This window comes from Dermacentor andersoni, chromosome 1 (genome assembly GCF_023375885.2).
Source record: "Dermacentor andersoni chromosome 1, qqDerAnde1_hic_scaffold, whole genome shotgun sequence".
Classification (NCBI taxonomy): Eukaryota; Metazoa; Arthropoda; class Arachnida; order Ixodida; family Ixodidae; genus Dermacentor; species Dermacentor andersoni.
This window is the reverse complement of record NC_092814.1, coordinates 285,638,200-285,654,794: the sequence shown is the minus strand read 5'-3', so window position 1 is coordinate 285,654,794 and position 16,595 is coordinate 285,638,200. Positions and strand designations below refer to the sequence as shown.

Genomic DNA, 16,595 nt, shown 5'->3' with positions numbered 1-16,595 from the left:
GACGAAACACATTGGTGAAATTAGTCTTGAATGCAGACCAACTCGAGATGTTAGATTCGCGATTTATTAATTACAGGCGGGCCACGTCAGCGAAATAAAATATGGCATGGTTAAATTTTGTCGGGTCGTCCCACGTATTTTCAGCGCTTAACGGTTCGTAGTAGGACTGCTAGTCTTCGACGCCATGTTGTCCTTTCTTGCTGTATCGTCACCGGCGCCTTCCTTGGCGGTGGTAGTGCACATCACACGCATAAATTTTTTTATAGGTTCACAACTATGCTAGGCCGCTCCTTCACCAAAGCTAAAGCCAAATACTCTATCGCCGATAAAGAGTGTTTCCTAATGTTGTTATATATGCTCCGGTTTTTTTTTCGGTCTTCCAACGTTTACCACAGACGATCCCGCGGTTTTCGGTTCGTTTAGCTAAAGGCCGATCGGATCTCCGTCTGCAGAAATGCAACATTACCGTCACCTACTGCTTGAGGAGCGAGGCTGTCAACTTTCCCCTGCCTTCGCTCACACTCACTGTTATGGATTCTTATATGCGAAATTCGCATCTCTATTGAATGGTCTCTACTCCTCAGTAAGGGCGGTATTCTCCCGTGCTCGTGGCAATCAGGCATGCATTGTGTAATACTCGACGCAGCTATCAGACTGTCGGTCGAGAACGGTTGGTGTGCGCCCTTCGCCATATGTAGTCATATGTTCGCGTAGTAGATTTATGCCTTTGTCACGGTGATCTGCTAGCAATGCATCAGCGCCCTTCGCCACCTCTCCTCAGCTCTAGTAACGATGCGGGATTTACGAATTTTTCGGCAAGTGCACTCTATCGTCTCATATGCATCAAAAATCTAACATATTTCACGATACGCCAAGTCATCTGCAGCGTGTACGATCTTATGTGCCTCCTTTCCTCGTGTTAGAATCGACCAGTATGGACTCCTGTGATGCTCTGTTGCTACTAACAATGTGAACTCTATAGCTGGAGCCAATGTCATGCGATACGCGGAAACTGCTCTACTTCCAGTAGATAGCACTAATGACGTGGCTGTTTTATTCGTGCGTAATTGGTCCGGCGTCACGATGCACCCCAGGGACTGTTACGCAACAGAAACCGTCCCTTTTTATACGTCGTCAATGAACATCTCATCCATGCGTGCCATACAGTTCTCCCCACATCTACTGCTTTACAACCTCAGATCGACGGCGTAACGGGACAATTCAACCTCACTTTTGGCGACATACTCGCAATGTACATAGATTCTCACCATTGACTTGCAGAGAATATTTGTATTGTCAAGTTCAATCTATCGACTTGCCACAAAGCGTATCCGCCATCTTAGTTAAGAAATGGCGAAATGAAAGTTCTTGCTCAATTGCAGAGCTACCGGTATAGCTGCTACTTTCAGTGTTGTTCGGGGGGGGGGGGGGTGGGGGCAGCGCTATTGTTCGCAGGAATAAGCACAGAAAAAAAGATATGTGGTAAAGAACCTATTGCTGATGTTTCAGCAGTGTGCAAAACAAATGAACGACTAAGAAAAAATCTTTTTGCTAAACAATGACTAGCGCAGAGCTTTCATCCTGCGGCATCGTGCTTAGCAGAACTACGCCATGTCATCTGAACCCCCACGGCATTACTTTTAAAGCGAAACTTTACAGGCCGCGAACTTGCGATTTCGCCGTGGTGGTGCTCCGAGGAGGCACATGACGTTACAACGCGCGCCTCGCCGCGAATATTTCTCTCTCTCTTTCGCTCCCCAGTCACTACTCCACATGCGCCACTAGTAGCACCGAGCGACAGGTGTTCCACCGCTATGCAGCGCCGCGCCTTTCCGGTGCTGCCATTTGTATGATGTCACTCCGCTTTCCTCGTCGTGGCGCTCGCCTCCGCTTGCTTCGCCAGCTGCGTCGCATGCCTGATAGCATGTCAGAGGATTGAAAAGGAGAGCTCGCGTGTGCCGTAACCACAGTTGAGGCGGCAGTATGGACAGCGACAATTCTGATAAGCAGGAGGAGGCCTTCAATCTACATCGGAACGAGATGAAGAGGAAACGAGTCGCCCAGGAAACAGGCAAACAGCATGCATAACGACTGGCTAAACGCCGCAACATAGCTAGACAACCAGATTAACCTGGACTTGCAGTCAACATTAACCTAGGCTAACCATGACATGCCTTAGCTTTCACTACGCATATCCAGGCATAGCCGAGCTAAGCCACTGCAAATTTTTTTTTGTAAGCTATACTTTACAGTAGCCATAAAACATTCGTTTCTGAACATCTACTTCATACTTATATGTGGGTGTTGTACAGTTAAGCACTTATTTACATTCTCCAGCAGTTCACATCTGCGTTGTCTCCGTTGTCTGTACACTAATAATATGTTAGGTCAAAAACTCCTCCAGTGGTGTCTACATAGAACATGTACAGCTAAGGAAAACACAGTGCTTCATGACTTACCGTTAACTTCACTGCAGATATAGGAGAAGCTTACTTGAAAAACAGTGGGATTTGAGCCACAAACTGTACAAATGGCTGAATATGCACAACAAATGTCCGAGCTCACATGTGGTCAGTACAGATTTAGCATTGTGTTTAGTTTTTCGTTCGCATTAAGAAGTCATACTAGAAGGAGAAACTTTCGTAAGCCATAAATCACTGGCATGCGGACTTGTTTTGAAAGCATTCAAGGCTCTTAGTAGAGGACGAAAGGGAGACAACGAGACAATACAATAGAGACAACGATATATAAACAAGATGCCTGTCGAGACCGATTCTACATCTACATGGCAAAATCGTCTTCTTCTGACTGGCGCCACTCTTGGTTGCGCCATAACAATATTGTTTTTCAGCCTCGACGCGCCGCCCTGACAGCAATAGTGGGCACTGTATGTAATATAGAGATTATAACGGCGCGCCGAAATCGAAATTAGGGTTCTCGTATGAAACGAACAACTTATTGTATTAAGTGCGTCAAGCGCTTTATTAATTGCTTTCCTTCGCACTCCTACGGGGAGCACTTGTAGATATCACACCTTACCTAAACCAATAAACCACCTGCATACTATGTCCGCACATTGTTTAGGCTAACATTTAGTATTTAAATCTGGGGGGGGGGGGGGGGTGTAACGGAGAGGTCTGATGTATAAACACAGATCCGCCGCGGTTGCTCAAAGGCTATGTTGCTGGGCTGCTGATCACGAGGTCGTGGGATCGAATCCCGGCCACGGCGGCCCCGTTTCGACGGGGGCTAAATGCGAAAACACCCGTGTACTTAGATTTAGGTTCACGTTAAAGAACCCCAGGTGGTCGAAATTTCCGGAGTCCTCCACAACGGCGAGCGACATAATCAGAAAGTGGTTTTGGCATGTAAAAGCTCATAAATTAATTTTAATATATAAACGTGTCCTTAGATAAGTTCACTTCCGTTTTTACGTGGGGAAAAATAACGAATCGAATTGTTCAAAAGCGTAGTCAATGAGCCTATACTTAGAAACGTAGGCTGTCAGTTTTGCTTAGCCAGGCGTTTGCTCCACTGGCTCATTTCGCTGTAAAGAAACGGTATATAATAAAATGTGTTACAAGTTATGTTTGAAGGTTCATCCTTTCGTCGTAGGAAGGGTGAGAAGCCTTGATTTTGTGGCGATCAGCATTTGTAAACATACACCAAAACAAAAAATAAAGGAGTACTTCAATTATACGAGGTGAATTTTCAGATGGCACAATCATCCGAAATTGCATAACAGAAAAAAAAAACACGTAATTTAGCCTTACTACTCTACCAACGTAAATCCGTTTGTCCTCGGACTAAGGATTACATACGACATACTGGTCCTCAGCGATACAGGAGAAGACTCAGTCAATATGTTTGCGTACAAAATTTCGAGCCTGAGAGATAAGATTAGAAAATCGGCTACTGCTTCGACTTCATATAATCCTCTCTTGTGCTTACATAGACGAAATCCTCAAAGAAAATGTATAGGTCAGGCCTGAGTAAGGGCTTAGACGACGGGCGAGGAGAAGTGGAGACCATGACGTTCGACTAAAGTTTCATGGGAAGGTCAAAACATATCTCTCCCTTTCCTCCTCTACTAAGAGCCTTGAATGCTTTCAAAACAAGTCTATGCTAAAAGTGGACAAGGGGCTCATACGCAATACTTTCTCCTTCAGTTTGGGAACAACACAAGAGTTCGGTGAATTCAGAAAGCGTTGCTCTTGGTACAATAATGTGATTTTTATTGTACATTGTTATTACTTTTATGTTCGATTTCAAGTTTGCTTCTAATACCGTCAGCGAAATCGTAGCTGTTCCAAAAATTATTCTTGCCTACTGAAGATTTGTGTTTCATTTGTTGGAAATATAGCATGGAACTAGGTAAGTGTTTGTAGTCAGGCAAGGCAAAGAGTGCACCATTGTTCCGTTCCGCATGCTAGTGATTTATGGCTTACGAAAGTTTCTCCTTCTAGGATGACTTCTTAATGCGAACGAAAAACTAAACACAATGCTAAATCTGTACTCACCACATGTGAGCTCGGACATTTGTTGTGCATATTCAGCCATTTGTACAGTTTGTGGCTCAAATCCCACTGTTTTTCAAGTAAGCTTCTCCTATATATATCTGCAGTGAAGTTAACGGTAAGTCATGAAGCATTCTGTTTTCCTTAGCTGTACATGTTCTATGTAGACACCACTGAAGGAGTTTTTGACCTAACATATTATTAGTGTACAGACAACGGAGACAACGCAGATGCGAACTGCTGGAGAATGTAAATAAGTGCTTAACTGTACAACACCCACATATAAGTATGAAGTAGATGTTCAGAAACGAATGTTTTATGGCTACTGTAAAGTATAGCTTTTCCCTGCAGCCCACTCGTCCATCGTGAAGCACGCTCTTTCGGCACTGCTAGACTACTGCAATGCGACGCACTTGAGAGCGCGGCTCTGAGCCCCGCACTCACATTTTTTTTTTCCCTTGCCACGTCCGACCTGTCTTTCTCTCCTTCATCTTTTTCTTCCCATTCCCCCTTCCCCGTGCAGTGCTGTTGAGGTGCCCTCCTGTGAGAGACAGTTACGGCGCTGCACTCATCTCTTCCGTTTCCTTTCCTAAAATCACTTCACACACAGCTTACAAAAAAAATTTGCAGTGGCTTAGCTCGGCTATGCCTGGATATGCGTAGTGAAAGCTAAGGCATGTCATGGTTAGCCTAGGTTAATGTTGACTGCAAGTCCAGGTTAATCTGGTTGTCTAGCTATGTTGCGGCGTTTAGCCAGCCGTTATGCATGCTGTTTGCCTGTTTCCTGGGCGACTCGTTTCCTCTTCATCTCGTTCCGATGTCGATTGAAGGCCTCCTCCTGCTTATCAGAATTGTCGCTGTCCATACTGCCGCCTCAAGTGTGGTTACGGCACACGCGAGCTCTCCTTTTCAATCCTCTGACATGCTATCAGGCATGCGACGCAGCTGGCGAAGCAAGCGGAGGCGAGCGCCACGACGAGGAAAGCGGAGTGACATCATACAAATGGCAGCACCGGAAGGGCGCGGCGCTGCATAGCGGTGGAACACCTGTCGCTCGGTGCTACTAGTGGCGCATGTGGGGTAGTGACTAGGGAGCGAAAGAGAGAGAGAAATATTCGCGGCGAGGCGCGCGTTGTAACGTCATGTGCCTCCTCGGAGCACCACCACGGCGAAATCGCAAGTTCGTGGCCTGCAAAGTTTCGCTTTAAAAGTAATGCATGGGGGGGTTCAGATGACATGGCGTAGTTCTGCTAAGCACGATGCCGCAGGATAAAAGCTCTGCGCTAGTCATTGTTTAGCAAAAAGATTTTTTCTTAGTCGTTCATTTGTTTTGCACACTGCTGAAACATCAGCAATAGGTTCTTTACCACATATCTTTTTTTCTGTGCTTATTCCTGCGAACAATAGCGCTGCCCCCCCCCCCCCCCCCCCCCCGAACAACAGTGAAAGTAGCAGCTATACCTGTAGCTCTGCAATTGAGCAAGAACTTTCATTTCGCCATTTCCTAACTAAGATGGCGGATACGCTTTGTGGCAAGTCGATAGATTGAACTTGACAATACAAATATTCTCTGCAAGTCAATGGTGAGAATCTATGTACATTGCGAGTATGTCGCCAAAAGTGAGGTTGAATTGTCCCGTTAGGCCGTCGATCTGAGGTTGTAAAGCAGTAGATGTGGGGAGAACTGTATGGCACGCATGGATGAGATGTTCATTGACGACGTATAAAAAGGGACGGTTTCTGTTGCGTAACAGTCCCTGGGGTGCATCGTGACGCCGGACCAATTACGCACGAATAAAACAGCCACGTCATTAGTGCTATCTACTGGAAGTAGAGCAGTTTCCGCGTATCGCATGACATTGGCTCCAGCTATAGAGTTCACATTGTTAGTAGCAACAGAGCATCAAAGGAGTCCATACTGGTCGATTCTAACACGAGGAAAAGGAGGCACATAAGATCGTACACGCTGCAGATGACTTGGCGTATCGTGAAATATGTTAGATTTTCGATGCATATGAGACGATAGAGTGCACTTGCCGAAAAATTCGTAAATCCCGCATCGTTACTAGAGCTGAGGAGAGGTGGCGAAGGGTGCTGATGCATTGCTAGCAGATCACCGTGACCAAGGCATAAATCTACTACGCAAACATATGACTACATATGGCGAAGGGCGCACACCAACCGTTCTCGACCGACAGTCTGATAGCTGCGTCGCGTATTACACAATGCATGCCTGATTGCCACGAGCACGGGAGAATACCGCCCTTACTGAGGAGTAGAGACCATTCAATAGAGATGCGAATTTCGCATATAAGAATCCATAACAGTGAGTGTGAGCGAAGGCAGGGGAAAGTTGACAGCCTCGCTCCTCAAGCAGTAGGTGACGGTAATGTTGCATTTCTGCAGACGGAGATCCGATCGGCCTTTAGCTAAACGAACCGAAAACCGCGGGATCGTCTGTGGTAAACGTTGGAAGACCGAAAAAAAAAAACCGGAGCATATATAACAACATTAGGAAACACTCTTTATCGGCGACAGAGTATTTGGCTTTAGCTTTGGTGAAGGAGCGGCCTAGCATAGTTGTGAACCTATAAAAAAATTTATGCTTGTGATGTGCACTACCACCGCCAAGGAAGGCGCCGGTGACGATACAGCAAGAAAGGACAACATGGCGTCGAAGACTAGCAGTCCTACAACGAACCGTTAAGCGCTGAAAATACGTGGAACGACCCGACAAAATTTAACCATGCCATATTTTATTTCGCTGACGTGGCCCGCCTGTAATTAATAAATCGCGAATCTAACATCTCGAGTTGGTCTGCATTCAAGACTTATTTCACCAATGTGTTTCGTCTCTCCGTTGTGCACAAACGATGCGCCTAAGAGCGTTTACGCCACCAAGCACAGTACCCAGATGATAATTTTGCCACGTATATTGACAATGTGTTGGTCTTGTAAAGTCGTGGTAATCCTACAATGACGAAGCATGAGAAGATGAAACATAATCTCAAGGGCAATGATAACGATGCCTTTCAAATGCTGCTTTCAATGAGTCCAATCAGCGTCGCCGCACCCGTCGATTGTGTCAGAGTTCCAACGAATAGTGCTGCCAACGTAACATCTCCAGCCAAAACGTACCACGGGCAGACTCCGTCTTCACCATTTCAGCTGCCCCTGGCCATGCCGATCCTTCAGCGCCTGTGTCTAAGCTCAAGGATTTTATTTGAGAGCAAGTGGCCCGCCAGCTGTCGCTGGCGTCTATTAGCCAGGTCCCTCCTACACTTTGACCTTGCCGTGTAACAACCCATCCGGCCCAGATATTTGAAGCACTTCCACTTGTCCGCCAACTAGCTTCTGTGATGGTACCTCTCCTTAAGCGTGTTACTCCCCGCTATCGACACCTCCGATGGCACCACTCTGCTATGTCGACCGCCCGCCTCCAGTCACACTTCCACCGCTCAACTACGCTGCCGAAATACACGGCCACCCCTAACAGTCATATTTCGTCCACACGGAAAAGCACGTAGCCCTTTGTCCCGTTCCACGGCAGTAGCCTCAGCCGCTCCGCATCTTCGTCAAGCCGAAACATGACGCAAGCTGGACTACAGGCATATGGCTTCGCCTGTTGAATTTTCGCTCACGTTGTGCGATTCAGTCGTCGCCTCATGCCTTAAAAGCAAGGCGCCTTCCACGAGTTTTCTACGCGACATGCTTATACCAACGTTCATGCTCACCCTACGCACCTGGATGGTCATACGTAATCCGGACCGGTACCGAGTGGCTATACTGCCTGGTCATAGATTAGAATTTGTTGGAACTGTCACCGTGTATTGAAAATATTGTGCGGCCATGGTGCTGCCGAACATTTATATTTTGACGCCATAACAAATGTGTCAGCACCATCTCCTTCAACCGTTTTCTACTCTGCCATAGCCGCATACTTGTAGTCATCTCATCGCACCCAACTTCTTTCCCTCCTTAAGCAGTTTTTTTTTTCATTCGACTGGAACCAAACATCCTTCTGTCGAACCACAAGCGTCTGTGACACCATAAACAATGGTTGACAATCCCCCTTGCGACAACGTGCGCATCGCGTTTCCGCAGAGCACCCACTTATCACCGAACAAGTGGACGACAGGCTGTAGCACGGCGTCATTAAACCTTCTCAAAGTTATTGTCACCTGTAGTTCTAGGGCAGAAAAAGTTATCTACATTCGATTTTGCACCGGTCATTACCACCTTCACATTACAAGAAAAAACGTTTACCCAATGCTTCGGACCGACGACGCTCTTGATTACCTGCAATGTGCACAATGTTTCTTTAGATCTTCGTCCCGGCTATTGGCAGGATCCAATAGCTGAGGCTTACCGGGCAAAGGCCGCTTTCGTCACACGCGATGAGGTGTTATGTCGTTCGGGCTCTGCAATCCACCTGTTACTTTTGAGAGAATGATTGCTACAATCCTTAGTGGTTTGCTACAATCCTTAGTTGCTTTCTAAAAGGATTATCGGACACATGTCGTCCATTTGCACGACATCCTAACCGGTCTCACTTCAGCTGCCCTGCAGCTTAACCTAAAGAAGTGGCATTTCGCTGCCCAAACATTAGCTATCTCGGATTGCATTGTGTCCAAAGGCGGCATTGTTTGCAACCCCGACAAGTATCGCACAGAGTTTCCAAAGCGAACGTCTATCAAGGCCCTCCGATGTTTGGTAGGCCTTTGTTCCTATATTTTGTCGATTCTTTCCCAACTTCGCCTTTGTCATCGCACCCTTGACTAATGTGCTTACGGCAAGTAAATACATTTACAGATGGTCATCAGCATGTCATGTAGCCTTTCAAAAGTTGCGCGGGTTTGTTGATATCATCATTCAATTATGCGATATTACGACGCATGTGCGCCGGCAGATATTTATACCGACGCCATTGGTATCTCCCTCGGCGCGGTCTGGCGTAGCGCATAGTCATGACTTAAAAATACGTCGTCGTTTTTGCGAGCCGTAACGTAATGTTGCTCTTTTGTAGCGAATGGATGCTTAGCCATCCGTTCAGCATTGGTGCAGTTCAGGCCTTGCGCCTACGGTGGTCCTTTCAGCGCCATTACTGACCATCACGCGCATCGTTGGCTGTACTCCATTAAAGATACAGCAGGCAGCCTGGGTCGTTGTGTGCTTCCCCTACGAAAATATGATATTCCTGCCGTATACCACTCCGTTTGAAAGCATTCCAGGGCTGATGGGCTCTTCCGCTCACTCAACCAAGCTTATGTGATGTCTCTCCCAGTTCTGTCTACGACTACAGCCTCGTAAACACTCATTGTCATCAGTATACCCTCTGTGCAATGCCCTGCCACTCCACAGCCTTTCCGCTACACTGCCGCTCCTTCAGCGTGGACGCTGCGCCGGCAAGCGACGCATTTTGCCTTGCAGGACACCTCACTTTCCCGCGCCAGATACCGTCGCATTAACAAACATTCCTCAATGTGATGAAATAGTAGTGACGGTATCCGCGATTGAAAAATAGGGCCCAGCCTTGGATGTAGGTGGCAAGGCTTTGTCCGCAGTCTGGTCCTCGTACTGAATCAAAAGCACGTTTCATTAAATGTACAGCACTTACATCGGGTCACTTGCATGGAAATGGGTACGAAAAGGACTGTGAATTTCCCGAGCACCTTCATTTCCTCTCTGGAAATTACATTTATTGAAGAGCCTTTATAGCACAATAGGCTCCTTTATGGATTTCTCGTGTGGAACGGCCATGAAGAAAAAATTTTCATTTGATATCGAATTTCAACGCACTCCACCCATCGATCAAGTCCACCCATATCACTTAAAAAGTAGTATCCACTTCTTGGACGTCACTGTTTTGCTGGCAAGGACTTTCTGTCGACAAACTTTTGTAGAAAATCTGCCGATTGGTAACAATATCTAGTATGAACAGTGCCACCCGCAACATTGTAAAACGCACATCCCACCCTCTCAAGCTTGCAGGTGCCGCAATAATATTTCCGACATCCAGTAGTTTGATAAACATGCCTAACAATTAAAGCATGCTATAACGCCCCGAAATTATCCATAGTACATCACTGAGAACGCCGTATCATTCGCTCTTAACGTGAAACGGAATGACACAATCAAGGAACCAAAATAAGTAACCAATGCTTTCTCTCTAACAAGCTAATTTCATCCTATTCATCGTCATTGCCATGGGTGAAGAACATAATTTACTGGCATTTGAATCCTCATCATAAGCCTATATTTATGTGCACAGGCCGACGAATGCCTCTCCCAGCGATCTCAAATTACATTTGTGATGCGCTAGCTGATTCGAACTTTCACCGTCAGATTCGCTAATTTAATCGCAGCACCTAATTTACTTCCGTCCTTGACTGCGATTCTATTGTGACCGATTCTATAACTCTAATGATCCAGCGCTTATCTGTCCTTATTAAATCGACTGCCCAGCTGTACTTTTTCTCCTAATGTGTCAGAATATCGACTATCAGCGTGTCTGCCTGATCCACAACGCTTTCTGGCACTACGTCACGCAGAAGGGCTACGAATTTGCAAATGGCCTGCTTGCTAAAAATAAGTGTTTCGATAGCAGCGCTTTCGAGCTGTGTTATCCTGTGTGCGGACAAGCCCATTATAGTGTTTGTTCAAATACAGCCCCAGGGTTGGGGGCGAGTCAAACATGAACATTTTCCATGAAAGGCAATAAGATGTCACTCCGTTATAGGATGACCGTGATCGCCATGGGAGTCGTAGCCATTGGGTGTGGGTACGACCCGTGACAGCACTTTGAAAATCAGAAACGTCTTTGAGCGTGTTACAGATAACTCTGTTGCGTATAACACAAGCATAAAGAAATTGATGAAATATTTTAAAAAGTGCGGAAAACTTACTTTTCAGTGCTTTTACAGCATAGCAGTTGGTGTTGAAAAGCATGGGCTTTGAGATCAGCGTTTGTTTTCTGAGATTCTGAGAGAACAGTGGGTGCGGGGTGCGCTTTAACATTCATATATAGCTTGATCGACCATGCACCTAACAGATTTACAAATAATTTGCTTTAGCTTCATGGTGCAGACTTTAATAGTACCGTAGAAGTGGGAGGCACGCTTAAATTTATATTTTATTTTATGTAGTTGAGAAATAATGTTGTCTATTGGGGACTGCTTCTTTTAAAATGCAGAGGCACACAAGGAGATACAAGGTAGTTTGGAGGGCGCAGCTTGTTTTTCAACGTTAGGTTATTAGGAACTTCGGAGTCAGGCGATTGCCTTCTAAAGTGCCAATGTGTATTTTTTTCTCTTTTAAAGTGCCACCTGAGGCTTTTTGCGACGCAGTGCTTTTATTTATTGGTTACTGACCGTGCTCTGGCAAATATCTTTATTTCAAGACAAAAACACACCCAATATTACAATTTTATTATACGTGGGAACAGTGCAGCAGGAGCTGTATTACAGAAAGGAGCCCATTCACATTGTGATGGCGGTGCGCTTTTATTAGATTAGTTAGGCGTTCCATTTCTCGTGCGGATACACCCCGATTTATATAAAATAAAAGGAAGCAATCCACACCTAATGTTCTAGAAGTTGATTTATATACACTTGATAGTGCAAGGACACCAGTTACCGCAAATGCAATGCTGTTTAGTATATTTATTTACCTTCCTTTATATCTTACAGGAATGCGTCACGGTGTATTCGTGATCTTCTGCGCTTTAGCGCTGTTCGTGCTCTGTGGTGAGTATTTGTCTAAGGCATATTTATTGCGAACTGGTGAACTTCGTGAAATATGCAACAGTGCCAGTGTTGACCTCTCATAGCTTGGCTTCATATGAAACTGCTACGATTTCGCATAGTAAACCCTTCATACTGCTGGTGTTGCCGCAAAAACCTGTCGGGAAAGCTCTATCCTAAGATAAAGCGTAAATAATCTAATACAGCAAGCTTATCCATTGCTAATTTATTTTTGAATCCTTCCTACCCGTAATGACACTTCTGGCACATTTATATGCCTTCGACTATAGTTAAAAGCAAAACATATTTCACACAATAGTGCCGAAAGCAGAGACAGTTAGTGCTCAACTAAAAGGTAGAAAGCAGCGCGAAACACAACATGCACAAGCAAGAAGACCAACAAAATCAGGTTTAAAATAAAACCCATTTTTATCATGGAAAATAAAACCGCACAAGCGCAAGCCTAGAGAAGAGTAAAGAAACGCTAACTGGGGCGTAGACAGATGCAAGTGACCTGATGTAAGTGCTGTACATTTAATGAAACGTGCTTTTGATTCAGTACGAGGACCAGACTGCGGACAAAGCCTTGCCACCTACATCCAAGGCTGGGCCCTATTTTTCAATCGCGGATACCGTCACTACTATTTCATCACATTGAGGAATGTTTGTTAATGCGACGGTATCTGGCGCGGGAAAGTGAGGTGTCCTGCAAGGCAAAATGCGTCGCTTGCCGGCGCAGCGTCCACGCTGAAGGAACGGCAGTGTAGCGGAAAGGCTGTGGAGTGGCAGGCCATTGCACAGAGGGTATACTGATGACAATGAGTGTTTACGAGGCTGTAGTCGTAGACAGAACTGGGAGAGACATCACATAACCTTGGTTGAGTGAGCGGAAGAGCCCATCAGCCCTGGAATGCTTTCAAACGGAGTGGTATACGGCAGGAATATCATATTTTCGTAGGGGAAGCACACAACGACCCAGGCTGCCTGCCGTATCTTTAATGGAGTACAGCCAACGATGCGCGTGATGGTCAGTAATGGCGCTGAAAGGACCACCGTAGGCGCAAGGCCTGAACTGCACCAATGCTGAACTGATGGCTAAGCATCCATTCGCTACAAAAGAGCAACATTACGTTACGGCTCGCAAAAACGACGACGTATTTTTAAGTCATGACTATGCGCTACGCCAGACCGCGCCGAGGGAGATACCAATGGCGTCGGTATAAATATCTGCCGGCGCTCATGCGTCGTAATATCGCATGATTGAATGATGATATCAACAAACCCGCGCAACTTTTGAAAGGCTACATGACATGCTGATGACCATCTGTAAATGTATTTACTTGCCGTAAGCACATTAGTCAAGGGTGCGATGACAAAGGCGAAGTTGGGAAAGAATCGACAAAAAATAGGAACAAAGGCCTACCAAACATCGGAGGGCCTTGATAGACGTTCGCTTTGGAAACACTGTGCGATACTTGTCGGGGTTGCAAACAATGCCGCCTTTGGACACAATGCAATCCGAGATAGCTAATGTTTGGGCAGCGAAATGCCACTTCTTTAGGTTAAGCTGCAGGCCAGCTGAAGTGAGACCGGTTAGGATGTCGTGCAAATGGACGACATGTGTCCAATAATCCTTTTAGAAAGCAACTATGTCATCCAGGTAACATCGGCACGTCTTCCACTTGGGGCCACTAAGGATTGTAGCAATCATTCTCTCAAAAGTAACAGGTGGATTGCAGAGCCCGAACGACATAACACCTCATCGCGTGTGACGAAAGAGGCCTTTGCCCGGTAAGCCTCAGCTATTGGATCCTGCCAATAGCCGGGACGAAGATCTAAAGAAACATTGTGCACATTGCCGGTAATCAAGAGCGTCGTCGGTCCGAAGCATTGGGTAAACGTTTTTTCTTGTAATGTGAAGATGGCAATGACCGGTGCAAAATCGAATGTAGATAACTTTTTCTGCCCTAGAACTACAGGTGACAATAACTTTGAGAAGGTTTAATGACGCCGCGCTACAGCCTGTCGTCCACTTGTTCGGTGATAAGTGGGTGCTCTGCGGAAACGCGATGCGCACGTTGTCGCAAGGGGGATTGTCAACCATTGTTTATGGTGTCACAGACGCTTGTGGTTCGACAGAAGGATGTTTGGTTCCAGTCGAATGAAAAAAAAAAAACTGCTTAAGGAGGGAAAGAAGTTGGGTGCGATGAGATGACTACAAGTATGCGGCTATGGCAGAGTAGAAAACGGTTGAAGGAGATGTTGCTGACACATTTGTTATGGCGTCAAAATATAAATGTTCGGCAGCACCATGGCCGCACAATATTTTCCATACACGGTGACAGTTCCAACAAATTCTAATCTATGACCAGGCAGTATAGCCACTCGGTACCGGTCCGGATTACGTATGACCATCCAGGTGCGTAGGGTGAGCATGAACGTTGGTATAAGCATGTCGCGTAGAAAACTCGTGGAAGGCGCCTTGGTTTTAAGGCATGAGGCGATGACTGAATCGCACAACGTGAGCGAAAATTCAACCGGCGAAGCCATATGCCTGTAGTCCAGCTTGCGTCATGTTTCGGCTTGACGAAGATGCGGAGCGGCTGAGGCTACTGCCGTGGAACGGGACAAAGGGCTACGTGCTTTTCCGTGTGGACGAAATATGACTGTTAGGGGTGGCCGTGTATTTCGGCAGCGTAGTTGAGCGGTGGAAGTGTGACTGGAGGCGGGCGGTCGACATAGCAGAGTGGTGCCATCGGAGGTGTCGATAGCGGGGAGTAACACGCTTAAGGAGAGGTACCATCACAGAAGCTAGTTGGCGGACAAGTGGAAGTGCTTCAAATATCTGGGCCGGATGGGTTGTTACACGGCAAGGTCAAAGTGTAGGACGGACCTGGCTAATAGACCCCAGCGACAGCTGGCGGGCCACTTGCTCTCAAATAAAATCCTTGAGCTTAGACACAGGCGCTGAAGGATCGGCATGGCCAGTGGCAGCTGAAATGGTGAAGACGGAGTCTGCCCGTGGTACGTTTTGGCTGGAGATGTTACGTTGGCAGCACTATTCGTTGGAACTCTGACACAATCGACGGGTGCGGCGACGCTGATTGGACTCATTGAAAGCAGCATTTGAAAGGCATCGTTATCATTGCCCTTGAGATTATGTCTCATCTTCTCATGCTTCGTCATTGTAGGATTACCACGGCTTTACAAGACCAACACATTGTCAATATACGTGGCTAAATTATCATCTGGGTACTGTGCTAGGTGGCGTAAACGGTCTTAGGCGCATCGTTTGCGGACAACGGAGAGACGAAACACATTGGTGAAATTAGCCTTGAATGCAGACCAACTCGAGATGTTAGATTCGCGATTTATTAATTACAGGCGGGCCACGTCAGCGAAATAAAATATGGCATGGTTAAATTTTGTCGGGTCGTCCCACGTATTTTCAGCGCTTAACGGTTCGTAGTAGGACTGCTAGTCTTCGACGCCATGTTGTCCTTTCTTGCTGTATCGTCACCGGCGCCTTCCTTGGCGGTGGTAGTGCACATCACAAGCATAAATTTTTTTATAGGTTCACAACTATGCTAGGCCGCTCCTTCACCAAAGCTAAAGCCAAATACTCTGTCGCCGATAAAGAGCGTTTCCTAATGTTGTTATATATGCTCCGGTTTTTTTTTCGGTCTTCCAACGTTTACCACAGACGATCCCGCGGTTTTCGGTTCGTTTAGCTAAAGGCCGATCGGATCTCCGTCTGCAGAAATTCAACATTACCGTCACCTACTGCTTGAGGAGCGAGGCTGTCAACTTTCCCCTGCCTTCGCTCACACTCACTGTTATGGATTCTTGTATGCGAAATTCGCATCTCTATTGAATGGTCTCTACTCCTCAGCAAGGGCGGTATTCTCCCGTGCTCGTGGCAATCAGGCATGTATTGTGTAATACGCGACGCAGCTATCAGACTGTCGGTCGAGAACGGTTGGTGTGCGCCCTTCGCCATATGTAGTCATATGTTTGCGTAGTAGATTTATGCCTTGGTCACGGTGATCTGCTAGCAATGCATCAGCACCCTTCGCCACCTCTCCTCAGCTCTAGTAACGATGCGGGATTTACGAATTTTTCTGCAAGTGCACCCTATCGTCTCATAGGCATCGAAAATCTAACATATTTCACGATACGCCAAGTCATCTGCAGCGTGTACGATCTTATGTGCCTCCTTTTCCTCGTGTTAGAATCGACCAGTATGGACTCCTTTGATGCTCTGTTGCTACTAACAATGTGAACTCTATAGCTGGAGCCAATGTCATGCGATACGCGGAAACTGCTCTACTTCCAG

General features: G+C 46.4%; 1 protein-coding gene and 1 long non-coding RNA gene across 11 annotated transcripts in view; one reads left to right on the top strand and one right to left on the bottom strand.

Moving 5' to 3' along the window:
- LOC129380931 (uncharacterized) overlaps positions 1-16,595 on the bottom strand; it is a 128,499-nt gene that overhangs the window by 110,417 nt on the left and 1,487 nt on the right. For 2 of the 6 annotated variants that reach the window (XM_055063232.2, XM_055063237.1), the window contains exon 1: positions 4,521-4,609. The exons of 1 other annotated variant lie outside the window; for it this stretch is intronic. In XM_055063232.2, coding sequence (XP_054919207.1) covers positions 4,521-4,560 — 40 coding nt within the window. In that variant the 5' untranslated portion in view covers positions 4,561-4,609. Of the gene's footprint in view, positions 1-2,459; positions 3,071-4,520; positions 4,610-16,595 lie in introns of those variants that run through there. 3 more of the 6 variants (XR_008609153.2, XR_008609151.2, XM_055063234.2) reach the window with 3 other exon arrangements.
- Positions 4,542-16,595, top strand: part of LOC129384533 (uncharacterized) — a 123,910-nt gene continuing 111,856 nt past the window's right edge. For 2 of the 5 annotated variants that reach the window (XR_011890620.1, XR_011890612.1), the window contains exons 1-2: positions 4,542-4,635; positions 12,206-12,262. This is a non-coding gene — a long non-coding RNA (uncharacterized lncRNA). Of the gene's footprint in view, positions 4,636-9,096; positions 9,231-12,205; positions 12,263-16,595 lie in introns of those variants that run through there. The other 3 variants (XR_011890619.1, XR_011890621.1, XR_011890618.1) reach the window with 3 other exon arrangements.